General features: G+C 41.7%; 1 protein-coding gene across 3 annotated transcripts; it reads left to right on the forward strand.

Moving 5' to 3' along the window:
* Positions 1 to 24,772: 24,772 nt before the first annotated feature.
* LOC145450589 (uncharacterized) lies at positions 24,773 to 27,515 on the forward strand. 3 transcript variants are annotated; one of them, XR_013918533.1, is made up of 3 exons: positions 24,773 to 24,885; positions 25,562 to 25,618; positions 26,600 to 26,698. XR_013918533.1 is itself a non-coding variant. In XM_080329107.1 (2 exons), the coding sequence occupies exons 1-2, from the start codon at positions 25,378 to 25,380 to the stop codon at positions 27,081 to 27,083; spliced, it is 627 nt and encodes a 208-aa protein (XP_080185233.1). In that variant the 5' UTR covers positions 24,919 to 25,377; the 3' UTR covers positions 27,084 to 27,515. The 3 variants fall into 3 exon arrangements, 1 of the variants encoding a protein (XP_080185233.1); XR_013918532.1 differs by lacking the exon at positions 24,773 to 24,885 and having other exon boundaries at positions 24,919 to 25,618; XM_080329107.1 differs by lacking the exon at positions 24,773 to 24,885 and having other exon boundaries at positions 24,919 to 25,618; positions 26,698 to 27,515.
* The last annotated feature ends 269 nt before the right edge of the window (positions 27,516 to 27,784 follow it).

A 27,784-nucleotide genomic window follows, 5' to 3' on the forward strand; every position in this document is an offset into this window, starting at 1 on the left:
TGTTTGATTTACTTGTTTATTACTTGTTTATATGTTTGATTTACTTGTGTGTGGTAACGTGTCATTTGTTTTCCAGATTGATAACGCTATCTAAAGTCTGTCATGTCATTAGATTTATACACTTTACATGTAGAGATGATTACCTTGGAGTGGGAATTACCACAGTTCACGATTCTTGACTCTACCAACAACTTGCAACGTCGATGATACCCGATTGATGAAAAGCAGATCAACAAAACTTGTGCTCCGTGGTGAGGTCTATAGTTGTTATAGTAACACTGTTAGATTTTAAAGCTCTATGAATCCTCTCGTGTTATGAATCCTCTTATGTGATTTATATTTTCAGATCGGGGTCAGCTGCTTGACGATCTGAAGCATTCGTGACACTACAACTTCCTCTGACGATGAGGATCAGATGAAGATTTCATAACCCGTGGAAAATTGTTAAATCGAACTGGAGCAAGATGACTACAACAGTGGATATTCCCAATCTTGTTGATATATAAACACGTACACTTATCGAGTTTTCAATAAACAACAAATGATGGAATTGATCCACCCATTCGCGTGTATTGTGAGTGGTCCTTCGAGAAGTGGGAAGACTACTTTTGTTACAAAGCTGATTAGGCATGCGACATCCATGATTAAACCAAGTGTATCCAGGGTCGTGTATTGTTACAATAATTACCAGGAGGTTTTCAAGACGATGCATAACGTAGAATTCCACGCGGGTCTAGATATTTTAGAAGAGTTGAAGGTTTACTCTGAAGACACCTTGATTATAGTGGATGATTTCATGACTGAGACAGCGAAAATTGCAGACTACTTTACAAGATTTTCTCATCATTCGGCCAAGTCAATTTGCTATATCACACAGAACCTGTATCACAAGGGTAAAGGAGCACGTGACTTGAGTCTCTCGAGCTCGTATATGGTGATTTTCAAGAATCCGCGCGACCAACAGCAGATCAGTTTTCTTGGTCGACAAATGTACCCAAACTCTAGATTTTTAACAGAGGCTTATCGTGACGCTGCTAGACGACCTCATGGTTATTTATTTCTTGATGTCACGCAAGAAGCGCCTGAAAATCGACGAGTTATGACCAATATATTTCCTGGTGAAACCATGGTGGTTTATAGCCCGATGGTATAAATAGCCAAGCACAGAGACGACTTTTAACTCAAAATGACCAAGGTACCAGCTCGGACACGGCGGCATATAGCCACACTAGAGTTCCTACATAAAAGTAAACCCGAGATACGCAAGCAAATTATATCGGGGGCCAGCAAAGAATTGATCGAGTGTATATGCGATTGTACAAAGAACATTTTAAACGGTAACATCCCTCTTTCGAAGTATAAAAGAAAGCGACTATCAGTTCATAAATGTAGTTTACGTCGACTTGTCAGGAAAGACATCCCTATTCGACATAAAAAACGTATGGTCAATCAGAATGGGGGTATGTTTATGACTCTATTATCAAGCATCCTACCCGTCGTCACTGGTTTACTCGGTAATCTTTTCAAAAAATGACTTCTTTTAAAAAAATCTTCATAAATCCGAATCCGGTAAACGGAGCTGACGTTCAGAAATTGAATTTGGATATCGATAAATGTATGAGCGACATATTACAGATGAACATACCCCAAGAACGAAAATTAGCCTTATATAACGACGCACTAAATCGTTATCAAACAAAACACGACACACTGAATCAACCGATGAAAATCGATATATCAGAACAAAGGAATCTATTTTCGGCTAGTGAGTTGGACGCACTGCGACGCCTGATCAAGGGTGAACCATCAAGGATTCCTATACCATCACCGAGTAGCCAACGAAGCAAAGTAAAGACTCAGCATGCCCCGACGAAAAGCGGTCGTACACCCAAGACCCCGAGACGATACGGATGGGAGCCATACTAAGTATTTCACACCAGGGCTCCCTGGTAGTTACCGCGGTGCATACGTATTCTCTAGAGGGCGGAATAGAGCCAAAGTCAAGGAGTTTCTTTCGAGCAAGGACGCGTACACAAAACATTTTCCATATCGAAAGAAATTTAAGAGACCTAGAGTGATTACGTCCGGTCTTGGTGTTCAGTATCAAACCGATCTCATGCATATGCAAAACCTTTCAAAAGAAAACGATAATTTTAAATATGTGTTGGTGACAATCGATTGTTTCAGCCGATTTTTATATCTGTATCCGCTCAAGAACAAAACCTCGCAAGGTATTATTCGTGGATTCAAGGAAATATTTAAGGATCGTATACCTCATGTTATTCAAAGTGATCAGGGTTCTGAGTTTACTAATCGTGCGTTTCAGACTTTCTTGAAAGATAACAATGTGCGACATTTTCATACAAATAGTGAACTGAAAGCATCGATATGCGAGCGTGTTATTCGTACTGTGAAGCAAGTGTTATACCGTTATTTCACGCATAATAAGACTTTGAATTATGTCAATGTCCTGTCTGAGATATGCCAGGGGTATAACACTACTTTTCACGTGGCTATAGGGTGTCCTCCAGCGGATGTTGATTATTCGAATCAAGAACAAATTTTCCATAGGTTATACGGTGACATGACCCCTAAAAAACCCAAACTAACTATAGGCACACCAGTCAGGATTTCGAAATCACGTGGTAATTTTGTAAAAAGTGCCTTGGCGAGTTGGACCGAGGAAATCTTTTTCGTATCTCAATGTCGTAAAGGTGACCCTCCTACTTATCAATTGAAAGACTACCATGGTGAAGTTATAGACGGTAGATTTCAGCGTGAAGAATTACAACCAATAACGAAAAATAATAATATTTACAATATCGAGAAAATCCTGTCTACTCGCAGGAAAGGAAAGAAAACGCAATATCTTGTAAAATGGTTGGGTTACCCATCTAAATTTAATTCCTGGGTCTCGGATTTGTATAAATAGACGCTGAAAATGTTGTTCAACGAAACTATGGATTCTGATTCCGTCTCATCTCGCATGGGTCAAGTCTCGATCAGTCTGAAAAACCAGATTGTGTTTATTGTACAGATTTGTATGCTAGTGTGTGTAATCGTGTTTTCGTTATATCAAATTTCTGTCGGGGTGGATCGTGAAATATATTTAACACTACTGTCTTCTTCACTTGGGTATTTATTACCGAATCCATCACCTCACCGTATATGTTGAAAGAAACAATAAAATGTTGTTGACTCTACCTTCGAATGCGAGTTTGGATAAATTTCCGAATACTAGCACAGATTTTCAAACGGAACTTTACAAAGAATTAGAAATGAATCGCCATGAGCTAGGATTATGTGAGCTGACCTTCCCCCATGATTTTCAACCGCGAATTGAAGTGACAGCGAAAAGTATCGGTTTTGGATTTGTCGATGCAAATGGATACACCGATCGGTATTATATTCCCGAAGGCTCGTATTACAGCATCGGTGAAATGTTAGAATCGTACGAGAAATATTACATGGGGGACATTTTCATTTTACAAGGGTTCGGAGACTTTAGAATCACATTCAGAAGATTAGTCACGAGTAAAAAAAGACACAAGCGCGGTGTACCCATAAATACCGATACCGCAGACTCTAGCGCCAAACACATACCCCGTACCACGCATGATTCACCCGAGCCTTACGGATTGATACCACTTGGTTCTGTGTTGGATACAATAACATTTAGACGCGTTGTATCTCGTCGCCGTGGAGTGGTAGAATTTATCTTTATACCCGCGATAAAGTTGGAACGGATTGATAAGGTTTATGTGTATTGTGATCTGATACAACCAAGACCACACGGTAACAAGCTGCAACAACTTTTACGGGTGGTTACTGTAACCGCTAAACCGAATGAAAACCAAATCAACATATTCCCAAAACCATACTTCTTTGCTTTAGCGAGAAACAATTTTAGAACGATACGAATTTATCTACGTGATGCATCTGGCAACCCTATTAAATTTCGAAAAGCACCAGTGACAGTGACCCTACGCTTCCGTCGTAGAGCTGTTGATTCAATATGAGTTACATCACGTTGTCTGGCACCCAGGGCGAATTCTCAGTGGTGTTACCGAATGAAATTATTTGTAATGAACTCGCATTGATGGATATGAGTTTTGTCAGTGAATCTCTTGATCGAATTATAATCAATCACGATCAAGCACTCTGGGAGCTACATAATGAGAAAGACCGAATAGTAGACGCGTACCTAACACCACTTGGGAGTTATGCAAACAACCTCGAGTTGACGCGAAGAATATTATCTGAAAGTTTCAAACACTGTTTCACCGAAAGAATCAACGATGAACTTTTCCGAATTCGTTACTCGAAACGTATCACACTCCACCCCACGGACATATTCACGAATTATTTCAGTGTAGTTGATCAAGTGTCGACACCGGTATGTAATGTCACGTCGATCAAACCTAAACCAACTCAACCCCACCTCAGATATCTTTTTGTGTATATCAATGTACTACGACATCATCCGGTGGGTGATTACATGAGTCAATTGCTTCGTGTGATCCAAGTCAATACCGAGACGTGTATGAGACAAGAAGTTGTATATGAAAAACCGTTTTATTTCCCAGTGTCGATTAACCACATCCGCGATATAAAAATCACCATCCGAGATCAATACGGTCAGTTAGTACATGATATAGAGACCACATTGACACTCCACGTACGATGAAAATAGTGACGTTAACCACCTCTATGCTTGGTGTTGATTTTGAACACAGACTACTCACCATCAACAACATCCCAACGAGATATTGCGAATTAGCCCTCATGGAGATCGATTTCACTTTATCCGAACCGGCGATTGGTCAATATTTGTTTGTGTATTGCGATATTATTCACCCTCACTTACTTGGAGATACGTTAGCGCGTTTATTACGAGTTATACCGCTGACAACTGGTGATGTCACGCATAATTGGGTAGCGACAAATCCGTATTATTTCCCTGTTTCGAAAGATGTTGTAGACTCTGTATGTCTTTACCTCAGGGATGAGTTTGGGGAACCTATAAATATAATAAGTCGTTCATTGCAAGCTACATTTAACATTAGGAAGCGATTATGAAAGTTGTTTTCACGTGTGATCATCATTCTGTCCATCGTCATTATAACCAGACAGGCGATGGTTATGGATATTTTAGTGGTGGAGTTCAAGCCGGTTCCGGTATCGGGAGTTTGTTTAAATCACTCGGTCGTTTAGTGACACCTATTGCGAAATACGCCGGCGGTCAATTGTTACGGACTGGAGGTGAAATAGCGAGAGATCTATTACGGGGTAACTCGATCAAGTCTAGTGTTGTCAAGAGAAGTAAACAAGCGGGTGGTCGAGTGATTGATAAAATTTTAACCCCAAAAGCTATAAAAAGGAAAAAAACAAAGTCAAAGAACACTTCATCCAAACGTCGTCGTAAACAACAGGATATATTCGACTAAGAACTATGTTGATGCACGCGGGTTCCAGAGAATGTCATAACTCGGGATTAAACATATTTAGTATACCCCACACACAAACCAGTATTGAGGAATCGCAATATGTCGTCGTCAAACCCCATAGTTTAGGTAATGTCATGGAAGTACAATTACCAAGGACGGATCGATATATGGATCTACAAAACACGTTCTTGAGATTACGTTTGAAGCTCACTAAACGCGATGGAACTGATTTAGCAAACGATACACAAGTGGGCCTGGTCAATAACATGTTGGATTCTCTTTTCAAACAAATCGATGTAACTATTTCAAACGAGGTTATCACGAATTCGGATAATTGTCATGCGTACAAAGCTTATATCTCTCGGTTGTTGAATGATACACATGGTGCCTCGGAGAGTTTTGTGCAAGGACAAGGTTTTTATAAAGATGTCGCTGGATCTATGGATGTTCTTGGTGCAGCGAATACTGGATATGTTAAACGAAAAGACCTTACAAAAAACAGCACTCCGTTAGAGTTGATCGGAAAAATTCGAATGGGTCTTTTTGAACAGTCTAGATGTATGTTGGATAATGTCGACATGAAATTAAAATTTACACGTAACGAAGATAATTTCTGTCTGCTTGGTGATGCGGAAGATGTACAAATTGTTTTACTCGAAATGGAGGTGTATGTCAAACAGATGAAGATCGCCGAAAGTGTAAGCTTAGCACACAAGTCTGTATTACAGAAGAATACTGCAAAGTATCCCTGGATACGCTTACAAATGTCGACTCATACATTCGCGGCGGGGTTGTCGAAAATTGATAGAGAGTTAGTTAGCGGCACCATGCCAAAGAAGATCGTAATTGGTTTAGTCGAGACCACGACATTTAACGGTGTTCGGACCAAAAATCCATTCAACTTTAAACACTTTGATGTTCAAAATCTTTCGTTAAGTGTGGATGGGCGTCAAATTAACGGACGCGAATTTCATTTCGATTTTGATAAACACGGCGGACTCGAAGGTTATATGACACTATTCTCTCAGACAGGTCGCTGGGAATCTGAGGCACCTTTAAATATTTCACGCAAAGATTATGTCAACGGATACACTCTTTTTGTGTTTGATTTGACGCCCGATAATAGTTTGGGATGTTATCAACTTCATAAGACAGGAACTGTGCATCTGGTTTTGACTACCTCGAAGCCGTTACCAACCTCCGTAACCTTGTTATGTTTGAAGGAGTTTCAACATCTTCTACAGCTGAATCAAAAAAGACAAGTCGTCGAAATATGAATACGTCTGAGATCAATGATATTCTCTATAACCACCCTGACACACAAAGTCTATATCTAGGAACTTATCCACTAGACCAGTTACCGAAGAAACCAATTAGCGGAAAATTCGCTATCATCATTAATTACGACGAGTCGAATTTGCCTGGGTCTCACTGGGTGTCTATATACAGAGATGAGGATACTCATTTTCATGATTCACTAGGTTTCGGACCACTAAAACCGCAGATATTCCAATTCCTGGAGCCAGATGAATTTTCTGTGACTGGCAAACAGTTACAGAGTAAAACTTCGGATGTGTGTGGAGATCATGCTATCGCATTCTTGATAAAAAGAGCTCAAGGGTTTTCAACCGAGGAATACTTGGATAATTTTGGCGATGATAAAAAAGTGAATGATACGATTGTACGTGCTTTTGTGAAGAGTTTGATTTCAGAGTAATAAATGAATGTATAATGTGTATACTTGTGATTCTTGTTGTGACTGTGAACAGCAGACTATTCTGTAGGTGCGAAACAGTGAATAAGCCGAAAGTATTATTCAGCTAGCAATCAATAGTGAGGAAAGAGAACACGATCGGTCATTTGACACGACTAAACTACGACATCATATATCATAATTTACGATCAAACTATTTCGCACTGGATGGAATAGTGTAATAAGCGATAGTAGCACACAGCTGTATGGGCAACAATTCAGCGCGCAGGTCATTCGGAATATAGGTCGCACTGCTTAATCCTCTTGCAAGCCACGTTTCCGTTTGTGCGGTTATTGTTGGTGACTATTCAACACCACGCGAGAGATGGTTGAAAGTGCGAATCACGACCGCACCCATAAGAACACATGGCGAGTCACCACATATCGCGTAAGAATACATGGCGCATCACCGCCACCGCCTATAGCAAAAAAGGCGAATCACGACCACGAGTTTTCAATACGAGTCACCGCCACAGCCTATACCTGAAAGTACGAATCACGACCACGAGTTTTCAATACGAGTCACCGCCGCAGCCTATACCCGAAAAGGTAACCATGCCACCCCCACCATAAGACACAATGGCACCATGCCACCCCCGCCATAAGACATAAGGGTCACCATGCCACCCCCGGTTTTCTCGGCACCATGCCACCCCGCCCATAAGAACCCATGCAAAAAAACGTTAGTTCGCGACCGATCTACTATACTACTTACATTGCCACATCATCCGCCCATTGCCGCAGCTATAGGACGCCCATTGCCACATCATCAGCCTATTGCCACATCATCTGCTACGTCATCTGCGCCACATCATCAAGCGCCACGCCTATAGTGCCACATCATCCATTGCCACATCATCACCGCATTGATTGCCGCATCTATATGACACGCAGCACCCCGTCAACCAGCGCGATGTCGATTGCTGCACCTATGTCACTCATTGCCACGTCAAAACTTACCTTAGCTAGAATCGAACCTGGTTTGGTTGGGTATAATGTCACGTCGCTCACCACCAGGCTATTGAGCAAACTAGCCGTATTGAGCTGTTTTGAGAATATAACCGCCGATTCTCTCTTAAATTCCGAGACAACACCTTTTTCGAGTTATTACACATAAATGTAAGACTATGTTCGTGTGTCATCTGTGTCATCATTAATTAGTCAATGATTTTGTGGAATTCTTCAAATGCAACTTGATAATACAGATATCGCAACCATAAAGGCCTACGATCACGCAAAGCTCATGCGCCGCGCATATTGCCGAATACTATTCCAAGAAATTGACGCGTGTAAATGTGCCACGAATACAGTTGCTTACGATTCCAAGAAGTCGCGCCACATCGACATAGTGAATTAGAACATTCTAATTAAAGTTGCGTTTCCAAGAAAATGCCGCGTTGGCGATACGAATTAGAATGTTTAGTTCCAACGTAAAGCAATTCGCATTCTGAAAACTTCACAGTTCTGTTACAAGTATTGTCATGTGCGCAGCGAGGCAGGCAAGGTAAGATCAATGTATTTTTCTGTCAATTTAAACTAAATTTAGCTATAATTTCTCGATGCAGCATTAGCTTACGCGGATTGTGCACGCAGATTGAATTACGTTGAGATTTCTCCAATAGCTAACGTAATAATGAGTTCTGTGCGCGGCTATAATGTTAGCTGACAATATAGCCGAAGTCGCACAAATTCGAATGCATATGCGAGTTCTCTGTTAAGGGTAGACTATCTAGCCTCGCTTATTACTCGAATCTCGCTGTGGTTACAATTTAGGCAAGCTAATGCGTCGAGTTTGAAGCTAAAACATCCTATTTCATGCAGCCAAGAAGACTAGCACCGCAAGCCCGGAACAAGCATATAATGACAAACCAGATTACGCAACACTAAAGGTGGGCTATTTCTTGTCTATATTGAAAAATCGATAGCGTACCGCGTATAGCTATAATTTTTCGATGCAGCAATGCACTTCGGATTAAGATATATATATATAGCAACGTAGATGTTTTATAGAATATATTAGATCCAATACCTATACTAAAGCCGCAAAACGCATTGGAGCATACATGGATAATACGCACAGATTGTATTACACCGAGATTTCGCCTATATCGCATCATTTTAAATAGCTAATAACGTAATAATGAGTTCTGTGCACGCCTATAATGTTAAGCGAGGATATGACCGAATTCGGATAAATTCGTATGTACATGCAAGCTCCCTAGTCCCACTTATTACTCGTTTCGCGCAGTGTGCTTACAATATTATGAATTAATTAATTAGCTAGAGCAACAGTATATATATCATTTATCGCCTATATTTAAATTCGCTCATTTCATTTCAGACCAAAACGCCGACATTGCATACGCAATTAACGCTCGGAAAATTTCACATTTCTGTCACAACTATCGCGCTATAAACTTCACCTGATGATGCAGGTGAGTTAGGCTACATTTCCGTATAGATTTGCATTATGCCGATTTTATAAGTCCATAAGCTGCTTTTAGATATGTGATTTTAATAGCTAGTGCACTGATGCTTTTCCGATAGTGAAATAAATCTATAGCTAAACCTATGTCTATGCTATAATTTATCTCCTATTTTAAAACGCTATGCCACTGCGGGTTGAAGCTATAACATTTCAGATCACTGACATCACATCTGTTCCAGACGCTAGCGTTCAAGGCTACATCTTTGCGCAGCTATATCTATATCGAAGAAGTGTACCGAGGTCGTATCATTTCAACTCGCTCAACTATAGCATAGATTGTACCCGCAAAATGCAAATTCGTATTAAGTGTAGCCTGGCTAGCACCGCTTATTACTCGATGTTCAGTAACGCCGTATTAATGTAAGCTGCGTTTGTCAGGGCTATAGGAACGAAGTCACTCAATACAAATTCCTGGCTCCTGCTAGATCAGTGGTTCTTAACCTTGCCCCCAGCGCGCCCCCAGGGGGCGCTGGCGATGTTGAAGGGGGGCGGAAACGCTTAGGGGGCGATATGGGGGGCGCTGGGCTCAGGGGGGCGGTATGGGGGGCGCTGGAGAAAAATGGCTTCGCAGTAGATGATGTGGTGATAGGACATATCCTTAATGAGTATTCAGAGCAAATTATCACCGAAAACTTCGTTACATATAGCCTTCCAAATACATATATGTTTAATTGTCCATGGGCGCCTAAATGACTGACACCGAATGTTCCTGTCTTGGCAATCTGAACCCCAGAAGACGAATTCCATCTGGCAGGGAAAAATTATATGTCAGTGAAGAAATACCAATCTGAAATCGTGTGCGTCTTTTAGTTTAGTACGATTGGGCGACAGGGATATTCCTGTTGGGCGATATCCCCGTTGAGCGATTCTATATTTTTTGATATTGCAGACAGGGAGTCACGAAATAACATCATGCAACGAAGTCATACCAACGGGTTCGCCCGCCCGAATATGTTTAATTATTAGTAACGGGCCCTACAGTTTCCAAGAAACCTCACAATGTTCGCTTCAAGTTTTGATGAGTCTGCGCACACTCAACAACTCACTACGCTGACCCCTGGACAACAGTGCGTATCGACTAAAAAAAGGTAATAACTTCGGATTTGTTGTGCGCAACGTAGATTTTCTGTGCGTAGAGACCCAGGACCAACGTTTTTCGTTTGGGGGGGGGAGGGGGCTGACGAAGTGCTGTTACGGCCCTGGTAACGAATAATTGTACCTGCGGGCAAGCCCGAATATGTTTAATTATCAATTACGTGCCCTTTATCTTCCTATACAACAGCTTACTCAGTTTATCGCGACTTATATTTGTAATTACCACCTATTCATTCATGCAATATAGCAAATTTTGGTACCTAGGGTGACCAGGCCACACATACTTTGCTGACCATCGAAATCACGATAGGGGGTTCGTGGGGGCGAAGCCCTCAGAAGTTCGGTTTATCACGCTATGGGTGCGCAAGGCAATCGTTTTTAGGGGGTTGACGAAGTGCTGTTACGGCCCCCCTCTTACTCATTGTTTTTATTATATTCCTTACATTATGAAGTTTGGGGGGCGCTGGAGCACGATAATTTTTGAAAGGGGGCGCTGGAGGAAAAAAGGTTAAGAACCACTGTGCTAGATGATGATAATATGAAGCCACTAGTCCATAAGCTGCTGCTTTTAGATATGTGATTTTAATAGCTAATGCACTGATGCTTTTCCGATAGTGAATAAATCTATAACCTATGTCTATGCTATAATTTATCTCTTAAACGCTATGCCACTGCGGATAGCAACGTAGATGTTTTATAGAATATATTAGATCACATACCTCTACTAAAGCTGCAAAACGCATTGGACCATACATGGATAATACGCATAGATTGAATTACACCAAGATTTCGCCTATATCGCATCATTTTAAATAGCTAATAACGTAATAATGAGTTCTGTGCACGGCTATAATGTTAAGCGAGGATATGACCGAATTCGGATAAATTCGTATGTACATGCAAGCTCCCTAGTCCCACTTATTACTCGTTTCGCGCAGTGTGCTTACAATATTATGAATTAATTAATTAGCTAGAGCAACAGTATATATATCATTTATCGCCTATATTTAAATTCGCTCATTTCATTTCAGACCAAAACGCCGACATTGCATACGCAATTTACGCTCGGAAAATTTCACATTTCTGTCACAACTATCGCGCTATAAACTTCACCTGATGATGCAGGTGAGTTAGGCTACATTTCCGTATAGATTTGCATTATGCCGATTTTATAAGTCCATAAGCTGCTTTTAGATATGTGATTTTAATAGCTAGTGCACTGATGCTTTTCCGATAGTGAAATAAATCTATAGCTAAACCTATGTCTATGCTATAATTTATCTCCTATTTTAAAACGCTATGCCACTGCGGGTTGAAGCTATAACATTTCAGATCACTGACATCACATCTGTTCCAGACGCTAGCGTTCAAGGCTACATCTTTGCGCAGCTATATCTATATCGAAGAAGTGTACCGAGGTCGTATCATTTCAACTCGCTCAACTATAGCATAGATTGTACCCGCAAAATGCAAATTCGTATTAAGTGTAGCCTGGCTAGCACCGCTTATTACTCGATGTTCAGTAACGCCGTATTAATGTAAGCTGCGTTTGTCAGGGCTATAGGAACGAAGTCACTCAATACAAATTCCTGGCTCCTGCTAGATGATGATAATATGAAGCCACTAGTCCATAAGCTGCTGCTTTTAGATATGTGATTTTAATAGCTAATGCACTGATGCTTTTCCGATAGTGAATAAATCTATAACCTATGTCTATGCTATAATTTGTCTCCTAAACGCTATGCCACTGCGGATAGCAACGTAGATGTTTTATAGAATATATTAGATCACATACCTCTACTAAAGCTGCAAAACGCATTGGACCATACATGGATAATACGCATAGATTGAATTACACCGAGATTTCGCCTATATCGCATCATTTTAAATAGCTAATAACGTAATAATGAGTTCTGTGCACGGCTATAATGTTAAGCGAGGATATGACCGAATTCGGATAAATTCGTATGTACATGCAAGTTCCCTAGTCCCACTTATTACTCGTTTCGCGCAGTGTGCTTACAATATTATGAATTAATTAATTAGCTAGAGCAACAGTATATATATCATTTATCGCCTATATTTAAATTCGCTCATTTCATTTCAGACCAAAACGCCGACATTGCATACGCAATTTACGCTCGGAAAATTTCACATTTCTGTCACAACTATCGCGCTATAAACTTCACCTGATGATGCAGGTGAGTTAGGCTACATTTCCGTATAGATTTGCATTATGCCGATTTTATAAGTCCATAAGCTGCTTTTAGATATGTGATTTTAATAGCTAGTGCGCTGATGCTTTTCCGATACTGAAATAAATCTATAGCTGAACCTATGTCTATGCTATAATTTATCTCCTATTTTAAAACGCTATGCCACTGCGGGTTGAAGCTATAACATTTCAGATCACTGACATCTGTACCTGACGCTGGCGTTCAAGGCTACATCTTTGCGCAGCTATATCTATATCGAAGAAGTGTGCCGAGCTCGTATCATTTCAAGTCGCTCAACTATAGCATAGATTGTACCCGCAAAATGCAAATTCGTATTAAGTGTAGGCCGCCTAGCACCGCTTATTACTCGATGTTCAGTAACGCCGTATTAATGTAAGCTGCGTTTGCCGGAGCTATAGGAGCGAAGTCACTCAATACAAATTCCTGGCTCCTGCTAGATGATGATAATATGAAGCCACTAGTCCATAAGCTGCTGCTTTTAGATGCGTGATTTTAATAGCTAGTGCACTAATGCTTTTCCGATAGTGAATTAAATCTATAGCTAAACCTATGTCTATGCTATAATTTATCTCCTAAAACGCTATGAGTTGAAGCTATAACATCACATCTGTACCAGACGCCGAAGTCTAGATCGTTGTGTAGCTATATCAAAGAAGTGAGCTGAGGTCGTATCAAAGTCGCTCAACCATATAGATTGTACCAGCAAAATGCAAATTCGTATTAAGGGTAGCCAGCCTAGTCCCGCTTATTACTCGATGTTCAGGAACGCTGTAATGTAAGTTGCGTTTGCCGTAGGAGGGAAGTCACTCAATACAAATTCCTGGCTCTTGCTAGATGATGATAATATGTAGACACTATCGACTAATCGAAAGCAGGTCTCTACTGCTGATTGAGATGATTGCTATAATGAACGTAGCGAATATCACCCTTAAACGTACTAAGCAAACTTTGAAACTATTGATTTTATTCACATATACATTTACACAATTTCATTTTCTTGCTTCAGCTCCTTGACGAAGCGTCGTACGATCGAATCATTCTTGCGGTGATCTTCGCCAAAGGAATTTAAATAACGTTCCGTACTCCATCCGCGCGCCTTATGGACGATGAAGCTTAGACAATGATGACCGCAAGCTCTGGAACGTTTGTGCTGCAGACGCTTTATGGAGCAGGTATAATTTTCTGGTTCTATAAAGCACGCAATCTCGTATTTCAACGGCATCAAGCCAAAGCTATCGTGAAAATGTGTCTCATCCTCATCCGCGTAAATGCATATCCAGTGACTTCCGATTTTTCGAGCTTCGTCATAATTGATCACGATAGCATAAGGAGGAGGGGGTCGCCTCGGCAGTCGATCGATAGGAAATGTGCCAAGGAAAATATGTTTTGTTGACTCGCAGCGCCACAATATTTGGTCTATTTCATCTCCGTTCATAGCACGGTCACTTTACGACTGCTACTGATTTGCAATAGCTTCTGGAATTCCATGAAACAGAGCAAAGTAGTTTCCGCTGTTAGCCCGCCAACAGGAAATGTGATCCGTAAACTTAAGGTACCACTCTTTTGTAAGTCAAAGCAATCATCCAAATCATCAGGGCGCAAATTATAAACCAGTAGACAGAAACCACTAGCGAACTCTTCAGGTGTTAGGAGTCCTCTGTTTTTCTCCATTGCGCCCGTACCTTCAATCAGGTTATGGTAAAGCTCCGTGTAATGACCCTTATCGAAATCTAGCTCATAACCTCCCTCCGGAATCAGAAATCCGTTCAGTTTCAGTTCGAGTCGTTGCATATTATTGTGTATGAAATTATAAGGATTTTTCGTAACATCGCCTTGAAAGGCTTTCGTAGCTACCATTCCGATGATTAGGCGAGAAGGTAGAGTCCCGCTATATAGATTCCCGATATCTATCTGCGTCGTAGCAGCTGCAAATGTTCGGGTGATCAACTTCATGTCGATATACGGATATTTCGCCTGGGCATTAACCATCATCGCTGTCTTCACATCGTCGCTGACTCGTACGGTACATAACTGTAATTCTTTTTTCGTTAAGGTGAATTGACCGGCAGCATCTCCCATCATGAAAAAGCTTTTCGGATTCAAGGTAAGCTCAAACTCGAGAGGCACGTCATGTAGGATGTAGCGGTCTTGCAGACATAGTCCGTGATGGATTTTTGCACGTATTTCCACCACGTTATCATCCTTATAGGCTTTACTCCTGTTGTAATATCCTTTGTTAGCCGAGGCGTTAGTTCCACCGATCGTATCCATTTTCCCCAAAGTATCTTTTCTCCATCCTGCGGCCCTCAGTGTGGTATTTTGCACGTCAAGCGGAGTGAATAAATTGTGCAGATAGGACGAATAACACTGTACTTTTATATCTTGTTTCAAAGTTTCGTTAGCGACTTTAATTTGTAGTTGAGAAATCAAGGAATCCAAGATATTATTTACAACTCCAACATCATCATCGGCGCCAATTGCTTCGCCACCTTTCTTTAATTGTAAATGAAATAAGAAATAGCTCTCGCTCAAATCGATAAAGTCTTCTGAGCCTTCGAAGCGGAATGTTATCACACTAGAGTTGTTCGAAATCGGCGCTATTTTGATGATTCTTTTCTTTTCAACGCTAGTCTGTGTCGCGGGAATGTGAAATAAATCCAATGAGGGATGTACCCCCTCCGGGGACTGTACATGAATTAACTCCGCCATCTATCAAGTCTCAAGTAACAAATGATGCTTATCGTCGAGTAATATATATTTAATCGAAAATATCTTTGCGACGTCTCTTTTTCGTGATCTTACGACCCCGTCTTGGCATTTTTCTTTTTCTCAGTAAAGAATCGAGAGCGTTCCCAGCGGCTTCTTTTCCGCGTATTTTAAGACTATCGCCGACATTCTCTCCATTAAGAACATCAGAGACTACTTGCGCACCGGTATGTAGTAGACGCTTCCCGAGTGATTTTGCACCTTTCGAAATTAGGGGCATAACGCTTCTTCCGAACGAACGAAATAAGTTTCCAAGTCCATGACCTCTCTGCACTTTACCCCGAAAAAAATTGATATCACCACCGCTCTGTTGGTGATAATAGTTTCTGAACGCCTCCCGATCACAGCAATAATGACTCCTCATGATGTCTCAAAGCAAGTGTGAGATGAAGAGGTGCGTTCCCAAACTTTATAGCTTCGCCTTTATCATTACGAAGCATAACGCGTATCTCGCTTACTCGCTCCGTATTCAGAGGAAAGAAATATATTTTTTTGAATAGCATATGCTGATATTCATCTATTCCTGTCGTAACGCGGATATTGCGTAGTAGAGGCGCACTCGTATCACCTACAATTTGAGGGGTGATGACATCCGTATAAACTAAAACGTTGGTCACGGACACAGGTTCCCCTTGAAAGTGAATTTTTCTTCGTCTATGTAATCCACCATCTAGCTCTACCTCCGAACGAGCGCCTCCTCTGAGAACGGGGTTTCTATTATCCATAAAAAGTCTCGGACCGCTAGAACTCTTGTAAGGTCCCGCTATCAAGACCGGACCAGAACCATCTACCCAAATAAATCGTGCTTTTTTCTGATCGTGATTGATACGCTTCATCAAACTAATTTTATCATGATAATCACCAGCCGGGAAATAATAAAAATTATTATCGCCTTCCGCATCATTCACGTACCATAATAAGCCGTCGTAAGGCTCGAACGTGGGCTGAAAATTATTTTTAAAAGACAACTCGGCAAGCCCTATCTCCCATTCACCAGAATCTATCGGTTTCGCGAGATCGATAGTAAAATCAGACTCGTGTGACGTAATATGAATATATTTCATAATGCAACTCCCCGTCTACGAAAATGCAATACAACACTCGAAGGAGAACTTCGAAAGGGTATTTTCTCACCCTTCTCATCAAGTAGCGATATTTCGACGCGTTCTAGCCTATTTATATTAACAGGGAAATAAAAAGGCTTCGTGTAATATTTCGAAAATGATTTACGATTGTTCACCTGTACGACGCGTAACAACGGTAAGAGCCTACCGCTATCTTCTTGTGGCTCAATGATATTACAACGAACATAAACGAAATCGATAGTCGGATCATGTCGCATGCGAAAGTTCAAATGAATGATACCCTCGGTGAAAAAATAATTCCACAATGTACAATTAGTATTCGGGAAATGAAACACCAATAACTCCTCCCTCGTTTCCTTATGCATAAGAGCACCGTACAATTCTCCGAGGCGTAGCAAGCTACTATGCCCTATGTCCGTCTCTGGTCGCAATTTGTCGGTTACCTCGTTATGAGGTATAGAGATAGACATACTATGATTTTCAGGGAAACATGTTACTTTTGCATCAGGATTGTCTCTTTCCAACGATCTATACATGTCATATAACGAGTCGTATTCTCCCAATTTAAAATGAAAGTTTCTTGCTCTCTTTTGCGTTCTGATCCCATACCTATTCTTCGTGATCCTGTACTGTTTTTGATAATCCGTAGGGAAGGAGATCTCAGCCAGAGAAACTTCTGTATCTTCCACGTTTTTCGGGACGTCCAATTCAACGCAATAACTCGCTGTTGTATTATCAGGAAATTTATCCATGGAAGCGTTCGAAAATAGCGTGACGTAGCTCATATTTTAAGCTTGGGATTCGGGAGCATATAACCAACGCAAGAGGAGAGCAGTGATATCCAAAGCTCTTTGTTCCCATTCGAAATGGTAAGATTATAGAGAGAGAACGATACGATGACCAGTATGATTACTAGTTGCGCCAAAAACTGATAAAGGTTCCGACTAGACGATATCCTTCTTATCGACCCAGCTGTCGAATCCACTTCCATATCCCAACCAGCGCACTAAATACTGTTCTCGTCCCGCGCGTTTACGCCTTCTTATAATCTTCTCGACACGCCAAGTTTGCGGTTCTTTTACGCGTTGGAGCTCCTCTCTATAAAATCTACCCTGTATGACTTCACCACCGTAATCACGTAAGCGATACATTGGGGGATCCCCCTTTTGGGCGTCTGCGATATAGAAAATTTCCCGTTGCCAGTTGGGTAGGCTGCTTTTCTCAAAAAGATTTCGAATTTTCGATATACGGACGGGTACTCCTACAGCGAGGTCGGGTTGTTTAGCTTCTTGAAACCCGTAAAGTCTTCTCCAAACCGATTCCTGATTAGACGAATTCACTTGGTTTGGGGCCATGGCAATGCTACGATGGTACGTCCTGTTGTAGGAGTAAGTAAAGTCATCGAGAGCGCTCACGTAATTCCTCGTGTTATTTTTTGTGAAAAATCGATACATAATCGCCTTCATAGTACGAATCACCCTTTCAACGACAGAGGATTTTAATTCGCTCCTCGGATAGAAATATCTAACTTTGTTCTCCTTTAGATAATTCTGGAAAGCGCGATTGGTATATTCGCTACCTTGATCGGTTTGTAACACTAACGGTACGCGTTCACGAAACACACGTTTGAAAGCAGAAATCATACTTGAAGCAGTTTTATTTTTAATCGCTATCATCCAAAGGTATTTGCTAAAAATATCAATCACGACCACCACAAAACGAAAACCGCTATTGTACTTTGAAATAGATTGCAGATCCATCAAATCGCTCTGAAACTGAGCATTGATACCGGAGACCACTACACGTTCACGCCTAAATTTCTTACGTAACGGAAAATGAAAAGTATAAGTATCTTGACCTTTAAGCCATTCTTTTTCCTTTTGCAAATAAGCGCCCCTATACGATTTGGGCTGTTTCGGATCAAAATAGTCTACGTCTCCCATTCTTTCCCGTATATACGGGGATTAGGCTTACGCTGTCTCTTATAAAGCCAGGGAAACGAAGGTTGTGGAATCCGGCGCGGGCGTTTCTTTTGCGGGCGCTTTTCTTTCGCTACGGGGCTCGCGAGCCCCGTGTGTGCGGCGGGAGGGCGGGCGGTCGCTGCGTCTACGTCTTTTCTCAAGTTTCTCAGTTGAGCAATACCATGCCTATACAGAGCTAGTTTCTCGGAAGCATTCAATGGAGAGCTTTTAATTTTCGATATATGTTTATCAAATTTCTTTTCCCATTCGTCCTTGCTTCGAAATGCGGGGAATTGTAGTTCACGCATTCTTTCCGAAAAGTTTACCCAACAGACTCCCGATGACGGGGATTGCAGCGCCTAATATAGCTAAAACAGACTTGTTAGAAAAAAGTTGCTATTTTATCATAATTTTTATACCTGAGAGGAATCCACCCTTTTGTAGCACCCTCCGTTGACCTCTGCGAGTTTTTTGCGCCAGCAATTGTCTGATATCGGATTTGTGTTTTCCAAGCCTCAACTTTCTAGACGGGGAGATACGTACTGTCCCTGAAGCCAAGTTATGAACGCACTGGCAAACGCAACTTAAAAATTGATTGTTCGATAAAAGTTCTTTTCGTTGTTTCCCTTTAGCGTTTTTCAAAAGTTTTAATTTAACGTGATAGTCGCTCAATCGTTTTCGAGATATTTTACTTCCCCTCTTCGACATGTTGAATGCCCTAAAATCTGCAGCGCGAGCTGTATTTATTGTTGATATACCGTCAACTTTTGATGTGGGAATATTTTGCTGCGAAGACGATAATTTTCGTCTGTCTCTTGCGTCACGTCGACCAGTATGTACGAGAACGGTTTTCGAGTTGCCTTTTTATAAGCCTCCGTAAGGAATCCGGCTTTATCCGGGAACATTTGACGCGAAAGAAAACTGATTTGACTCGCATCACGAGGATTTTTAAATATCACGATATAGCTCGCGCTCAGGGTCATATCCCGAAAGCCTTGACCCCTATAGAACAAATTTTGACAAATGAACACGACACTAATCTTTGCGTGATGGCTGTATCGAGTGAATAGATCTCTGGCCTCTTTCGCTTCCGTCATCATGTCGTCGATCACCAAGAGAACGTGCCTATTTCCTTTCTGTAACTTTTTGAGCTCGGAGAGCCCTTGCGAGAATTCTACCCCTTTCATTTTATCGTACAACGCCTGATAATTATTATACAGCCATACAATTTTTTCAGGAGCCGGTCTAATCATCTTCTCTGCGTTCTTCACCAACTCATAAGTAAAATAACTCTTCCCGCTACTGCTCGGACCAGCTACGATCATCCGAAACGGAGCATGCAATTCGATCCATTTATTACAGAGATAAAGGCAATGTATGAATTCCATCATCAAGCACAATCCTTTTATAATAACCATAACTCAAAGCACTTCGATATTGCTTATACGTAAACATATCGCCCCCATAGCAACGAAAACCACTATTTACACCACCCGTGATCGATCTATTTTGAAGAATGCCTTTGAAATCTTTGAAAGTTTTGTTGTCCGTTTTTTGAAGCCCTTTCGAGCTGTATTTATCGGTGTCGCCTTTGCAATAATAGGTCTTGGAATTGAGGCCTATAAACCCGTCTCCGATCCACTCTTCCTTGAATAAACCCGGTATACGTTTCGAGTAATTGCGAACCTCAATGCAGCAAGCTTTATCAGTTTTAAAACCAACGGGATCTCGTTCAAAATCACATTTATGCTCTGCACATGCGCGAGCCACGAACCATTTGTCGTGATTTTCAAAAAATTGTTTTTTCATGGAAGGCTTGATGAGAGAATAGATCGTATCGGAGCTTAAGCTTATGTACGCCGAATCAGTATCTGTTTCGCAAAAACCCCAATCGCTATCGTCCAAATACACATGTAGGCAGTCATATAGGAACTGGAGCATTCTCAACTTGGCAGAGCAGAATATAAAGAAGCCCACAATGATTGGGTTTTCGTGACAAATGTTTAGCGGACGCGTAGACACTTCGAGCAGGCCCTCGTCGCTCTTATCAATTTCAACAGCATCGACAAAAAATTTTTTTTCAACGCGCGATGGTAATTCTTCCAACGTAACGTATTCATGTTCCCTATATTTATTAGGGTTTTGAATAGTGCGGCCGAAAGCACTATTTCCAATCGTCTTCCAGGTCAACGCTTCCATTTCACGGGCCGGATCTTTGGGGAGGACATCGCCTTTGCGACGCTCAGAGGATACCCGCTCAACGAAGGGTGTGAAAACTTTTTTTGGTTCATATTCGACAGCTTGGAATACGCGAGTCACGATCATGCCGCTTTTCAAGTACCATTGAAGCAAATCCGTATTAGACAACTGTTTTTTCGTGAAATAACTAGAGCCCAGAAATTTTTTTGGAAACTTAATGTTGTTTTCCTTGGCGTATTCACGCATATGTTCACCGATATCGCACTCGTTTACTTCCATATGTTTGAAAAAAGGAGGTAACTCTTCGAATTTCGATTTTAAATGGTCGGGACAATGAATGTCACACTCGATTGCACCGAAAAATGACCCGTCGAGCGTGCGCTTGAGTAACTGCGCCTCAGTGAGATAATAAGCTTTCGTGACTTTACGCTCGAACTTTGAGACAAATTGCGCAATTTCAGGGTCTCGTTTCATATTCGTCCAAACGCATTCCTTCATACGGATAACGGTATATCCCAATTTTTCCAAATATTCCGTGTTTTGTTTGGTGAGTTCACGCCTCTCGGTGTTCTCTTTATCAGGGAAGCAGCTCCTACAAGCGTGGTAATAGCACCCATCGTACTGAAAGATGAGTTTACCGGCGTTCCCATCGACAAATAGGCGTTTATTTCCGATTCTCACTTGACTACCGTTCCACGCGTGCTGAATTTTGATGTCACGAACGTGACTTTCGTATTCCAACCATTCGCGCTCCGCATGAGTAGGCCAAACGCGCTGTTTATGGAATTTTTGCTTTTCCTCATCATAAATCCACCTTATAGGGTAACCCGTTGGCATATTTTGATTTATGCATCCCAAATACAAGGCATTTGCGTCATATCCTACTACTTTCTTGACGGTTTTAGCACTATCACCGTAGCGAAGACTGCGTATTTTCGTTTCACCCGCCATAGCGTACCGTGACGTAATCTGTGACAAACCTCCTACCAAGTTGTTCAGAATCGTTTCGTGAAGGTCAGCATTGGCCTTATTCAGAAGAGTGATATCGCAGCAATCACGAAACATCAGTCTACTCGCTATATTCGGAAGGCTCACGTTACCCTTGAACATATCGATGCCGAGCGTTTTGTAAAATTCGAAATTGTTATTCAGCGCGGTTAAGAAGCCAATGACGTCACCTTCGTTGTAATATCGGAGAAAATCACGGAATGTGGTCATACCCTCGCGTTCCCATACAGCGACGCATTCTGCGTATTGCTCTTCCGTTATATTCGAATTGCGGAACGCGTTGTAAAACGATTCATGACTCGGTAGAGACGTTTCGTCGAGGCGCTCGATGCTATCGAGATATTCGTAGGGGAAATAAAATTTTGCGTTCACCCCATCCCCGTATAGCTTCATGTAAGCGTCCAAACTATAACCCGGACTCAGGAATAGCGAAATGTCCAGAAATTGTAATCTGCGCGTTGCGATTGTCAAATAGGCGCTGTTTCTTTTCAAAACGAAGAATCCGCTTTCCTTGTGCAAGGATTTGATTAGATATTTTCTGCATAAATTCAGATCGTAGCGCGAAGAATTGAAACCGATTATGGGTATCTGATCGAGCCACGTATGGAGTCGAAGCGAGATATTATCCAAATAGGTTCTTCTATTAGTAGGATCGATCAATTTCCGTTCTTCAATCAAATTCTCAAGTTCGATTATTTCATTAGCGAAAGATTCTCGCATTTCGGTTGAGGCGAGTTCCTGTACGCGATAAATTTCCCCGATCATTTCATCGATTAACGTCTGCGGACAACCGTCGGATATGAAAGTTTTCGTTTCATTCGTTACGTTATTCGATAAGGACACGGAGACGGGGACGTGCCTATTAACGTATTCTACTTTTGCAGAATTAGCTCTGAGCTCATCCTTCACGAGCATGGATTCAAAGTCAAAACACATACGGTACGGGAAGAATCTCTTTTGGTTCTCAACGAAAATGCCTTCGGATTCCATTTGCTCGAATACGGTGGGTTTCGGTCGGTATACCCCGCTAGCATATTTCCTCCCTTGGGACGTTGTGCATTTGCGTTTTAGGTGACGCGTTAAATTATCCTTAGTCTTAAAGAAAACTTTACACGATTCACAAAAGAATGTCCGGGAATAAAGTTCGATATTTGTGATCAGGCAAGAATGTGCACTTTCCATGTGTATATGAACCACTGGGCCATCCGCTTCGGACTGTCGCAATAAAAATGGTTGATGATCACGTTTTTCATAGACAAGTATCTTTACGTGAAAACATTCCTCAACTTTACTCAACTCATCGAGTGGTACACCGTCATCTATAGGGATACGGTACCGTTCACGAAATTGAGAGGCCAATTGTGCGACGTGCTTCTCGTCTTGTTTTTTCTTGATGAAAAAGGATAAACAACGAAAGAGGCATAGCGAATCGTTAATCGCTTCTCCACGTCTAGTTCGAATAAACGTTCTTATATAACGACAGTTTGATAGTTCCTTAGATATCGATGCGGTAGGGCAGCCCAATAAAACTCGGGGCATTTCATACAAGAAAAATTGAATATGTAATATAGCAACGCAGTAAAACTTAGTGTCCGGTCTCGCTTGTCTCGCTTGCTCGTAAGCAGCTGATAAATCGATTTCGTTGATGAAACGATCAAAGTCCCCGCGTGAAAGTATAGGTGTCGGGAGATCCAAAACAGCATGGGTTGATTGCGGATGAAAATAGCTATGTCTTTCTGTCTCTCGATTATACAGCAAGAAGCCGTATGCATAGTTAGCTTTGAATTGTCGCAATCTTCTCGGGTATATCGATGACATACGCGCATGAATATCATTCATACCTCTCCCGATTAGACGTACATTGATCACCTCTCTCGCACCTCTTGCAACCCTCCTGCTATTAATCCATTCGGAATCGATAATCGAGTTGGAGTGCGATTGCAAAACCTCTGTTGCGTCGTTATCAAAACCGAGCGATTCATCGATGATAAAGCTAGCATCTTCCTCGTAGCGTCTTCGACGAGCCATATATTTTTAACTATATTCTGCAAAAATACACATTCATAAATTTATTCCGTATTTCAGTCGCAATTTACACTTGAAAGCTTCATAAAGAAATAGAAATTTGATATTTTCTAAGTTACGCAGTTCATCGGCGTTGGGAGCGAATTTATCGATATCTTTAAGCACATTTTTTGCTATAACGAGAAAATCTTTTTGCCATTCCCCATATCCTTCCAGTGAGACCATTTTTCGCCAAGTGGCAACTCTCTTGATATCGTCATCAATAAAACCTTCAAAGGTAGCAGTCGTAGCATCTCGCGTACGTCTTGTGTCTCCCGAACCGTATTGTTGTAACAACATATTTAGATCTTTACCACAATTAAAAGGTTCCATATTAATCTGAGAAAACAAATCAAATATACCAGTCATTGTACTGTCGTTTGAGTTCATCGAATTTGGCATAAAATTCACGTGCATGCACATCGTTTTCAACATAAGAGGAATCACTCTCAAATCCGGAATCTGACGGTATGAATGTACGAGCAAATATATCATGTATGATTTTACGGCGAGCATGCTTATTCATCTCAGGCAAGTAGCAAGGATAACACTGATTACCGAAGCGAATAATCACTGTGCTAGACTGAAACATTCCTCCCAAATTGCGTAACATAACATCACTGCCATTCTGAATTTCAGAAACGAGCCAAAACGACGATGGCTTTACTTGTCCGTAAGCAGACTGCAAAGGACTGCGATGAATGTACATAATGGCTTCCTGCAACATCTTGTTATCGAAAAATAGAGACCCGCAATTGCGCATCACTGAAATAGATTTCTCGGTATTGTGAAATTTGAATGCCTCTATATTCGGATGAAAAGGATCTAGGAAGTTGGCGATATCGTCAGAGAGCAACAAATCGATCAACACTTCTTTCCCTGTTTGATTTTTGCCTTCTATAAAGAAGTGAGGCGCAAAATATTTCTTATGCATATGAGCCTCCATTAGGGTGATAATGAACACAGCCCGGAGAAAATTAGGGCTCCGTTTTCGATCAACAAACAACACCTCCTCGATATTCTGCTCAAGAGAACGGAAAAATAATACACCATCATCAATCGTAAGTAGAGGGTAATCCAAATTATAAATCAGACCATCAAACTTTTCCTCGTCCAATACGTTATTAGCGATACGACGTCGCTTATTGCGAAAAGGGGACGAATAAACTCTCCATGGGGCGATGATCGGTGAGTGAGGTGGGCTTTGGGCACTGGTCACAGCTGTCGAGTTATCAGTACTCTGTGGAGGCGTAAATTGAGCACCAACTGGTAGTATGCTCTTATCGAAGTCGAGTCTGCGCTTAGATTTAGGTTCACTTGGTCCCATCACCGGTCGTGGTATACCGATATTGATCGGAGTCATCACGTCAGCTAAGGGAGCCTCATCAGATTGCGCCACTGCCTCATCAATAATTGTTACGTCATCATCACTAGCTTCCGCCTCTTTACTCTTTTCAGCTGCAATCGTAACTTCGATCAATTCTGCATCGACATCGGAATCGAAATCACCAATCGGTAATGTATCTGCTTGATTATCAGGAATCATAGTTGTTGATTCGCTAACTACGTCGCTTGCTTTCTCCATTGTCGACATCCTTTTTGCAGTATAGTTTAGTTCGTATTCGAGCCTCTCTTATATAGTGAACAACATGCGCTTTGCACGCGGAGAGCGCGTGATTGTACTCGTGGCATTCGTACTAGCATTCTAAATAATGATAATACGTACCAGGAACGGATATGAGGTACTTGTCTTTTTCTGTGAGCAGTCGACGTTCTAATTTCTGTGATATGACCTCGGGGCCTATCATTCGATCGGTACCAAGCACATTTTTCGATGGTGCATAGCTCAATATCTATATAAAGCATACTAATCATGAGAGTATATCAATTTGGATAGCAATGTCGAACATTGATCAAAGCGATTCGCTACCTAAGCGTAGTGTGGATCCTACAAATTATGCTGCATTAAACTGCGCTTGCATCGGTACCACAAGTAGCATAGATATAAGCGAAGATGAAACTCGGACGGGTCCCATTGAACAGTACCAAGCTATGATAAATAACAGAGGAGAAAAGATTTATGAATGCTATGCGAAGCATAGAGATGTAACTGTCTCCCCGTTGAATGACCCCGTTTTCTATAACATGGTACGCTATGCTCGTAGACTAAGCACATTTATGCGGTGGCCGGATAATATCAATACCTCTGGAACCGAGCTCGCAGACTGCGGATTGTTCTATTTGGGTTATAAGGATCATTTAAAGTGTTTCTCGTGTGGTGGGCTGTTTCAAAATTGGTTGCCGTGCGATGACCCCTGGCTCGAGCATGCAAAGTTTTATCCTACGTGTCCTTTTCTCATAAAGCGCAAGGGGTTGCAATATATTCGTAATGTCTGTTATGCGACACCTAATATAAGAAGAGGCTCGACTAAATTTGATGGCGAGGTGGAATTGCGTGATGACTGTTGTACTTATGTTTGATATTTCTTTTCAAAGAATGAGTCTAGCAATCCGTGGAGATACTATTCTGGCCCAGGGGCCCTATAGAAAAGACTTGTATCTTTTTAATGACATCACAAAATTACGTATCGAAGCTTCGAATGGAGCAGAATTGACCTCGGATCAACTCTTTGTACATTCCACTAACGGGACCATTCAGAAATATCGAGCCACTCTGAAGCATGAAGGAGGTCTGGTCGTTACGTATACTCGCGACGGGATCGAGCATTATCAACCTCTGAATCCAGCTGACGAATTCGTCATCTATTCGCCCAGCGTAGTTGTTCCTAATCCCGACCTTCCGCTCGTATCGTACATACTACAAGCCAGTGATCGCTACATCAAACAAAACGGTCAGATCGAACGCAAGAACCCGGATCGCAGCGTCGGATGGCAGCAAAGCGGTGTACCTCGAAACATCAAGCGATCTGGAGGATTTCAGCACGCGAATCGATGCCATAACGATCAACGATATCATTGATATGCTCTTTTTTCGAAATAAAATCGTACACTATACAATGCTATTTCAATGAGACCGAGTAAAAGTTAGGAGACATGAGAGGTGCTGAATCGTATGAAATGCGGTGACTACAGGGTTCGAACCTACAACCTAGATCAAGATAGTTGGCTGATTCCTCTGTGATGACGTTATGAAATCTAGTTCAAAGTTTAGTGTATTACGCGAGAATTCATATTCTCAAAAACAGCTCAGTATGCATAATCATGATGATGTAGCAATGGGCGTTATATGGATGGATGACGTAGCAGATGATGTGGCAATAGGCTGATGATGTGGCAATGGGCGTCCTATAGCTGCGGCAATGGGCGGATGATGTGGCAATGTAGGCGTGGCAATTAAGGCGACGTGGCCTTCTGGGATTGGCGGGGCATAAAGCCAGCTAAGTCTACTACTCACGTCTCCCCAGAAACGGGCCCCCGCGCGGCGACCGAATCCGCCGGGGTGACGGTAGGCGTGGGCACGCGCCGAGATCAGAGGTCAGATTGAATAGGTTGGGAATCCCCGCTGACAACGAAAAACCTCGCCCTCTCTCCACCAACACCAAAACCCCGTTCATCACGAGATTCGCATTGGGCCAATAGCTGGCCCAATTACTATGTAACCTTACGACAAGACACCAGTCCCAGCGTGAAGACGGAACTCGAAAGTCTCTGTGCACAATC

This window comes from Botryllus schlosseri, chromosome 11 (genome assembly GCF_051294905.1).
Source record: "Botryllus schlosseri isolate E-star chromosome 11, Bs_hap1, whole genome shotgun sequence".
Classification (NCBI taxonomy): Eukaryota; Metazoa; Chordata; class Ascidiacea; order Stolidobranchia; family Styelidae; genus Botryllus; species Botryllus schlosseri.

Coding starts and splice junctions, on each gene's coding strand:
- LOC145450589 (XM_080329107.1), top strand. CDS start 25,378: ATGCTCTTATCGAAGTCGAGTCTGCGCTTAGATTTAGGTTCACTTGGT. Junction 25,619..26,697: donor GGAATCGAAATCACCAATCG/GTAATGTATCTG, acceptor TACGTATCGAAG/CTTCGAATGGAGCAGAATTG.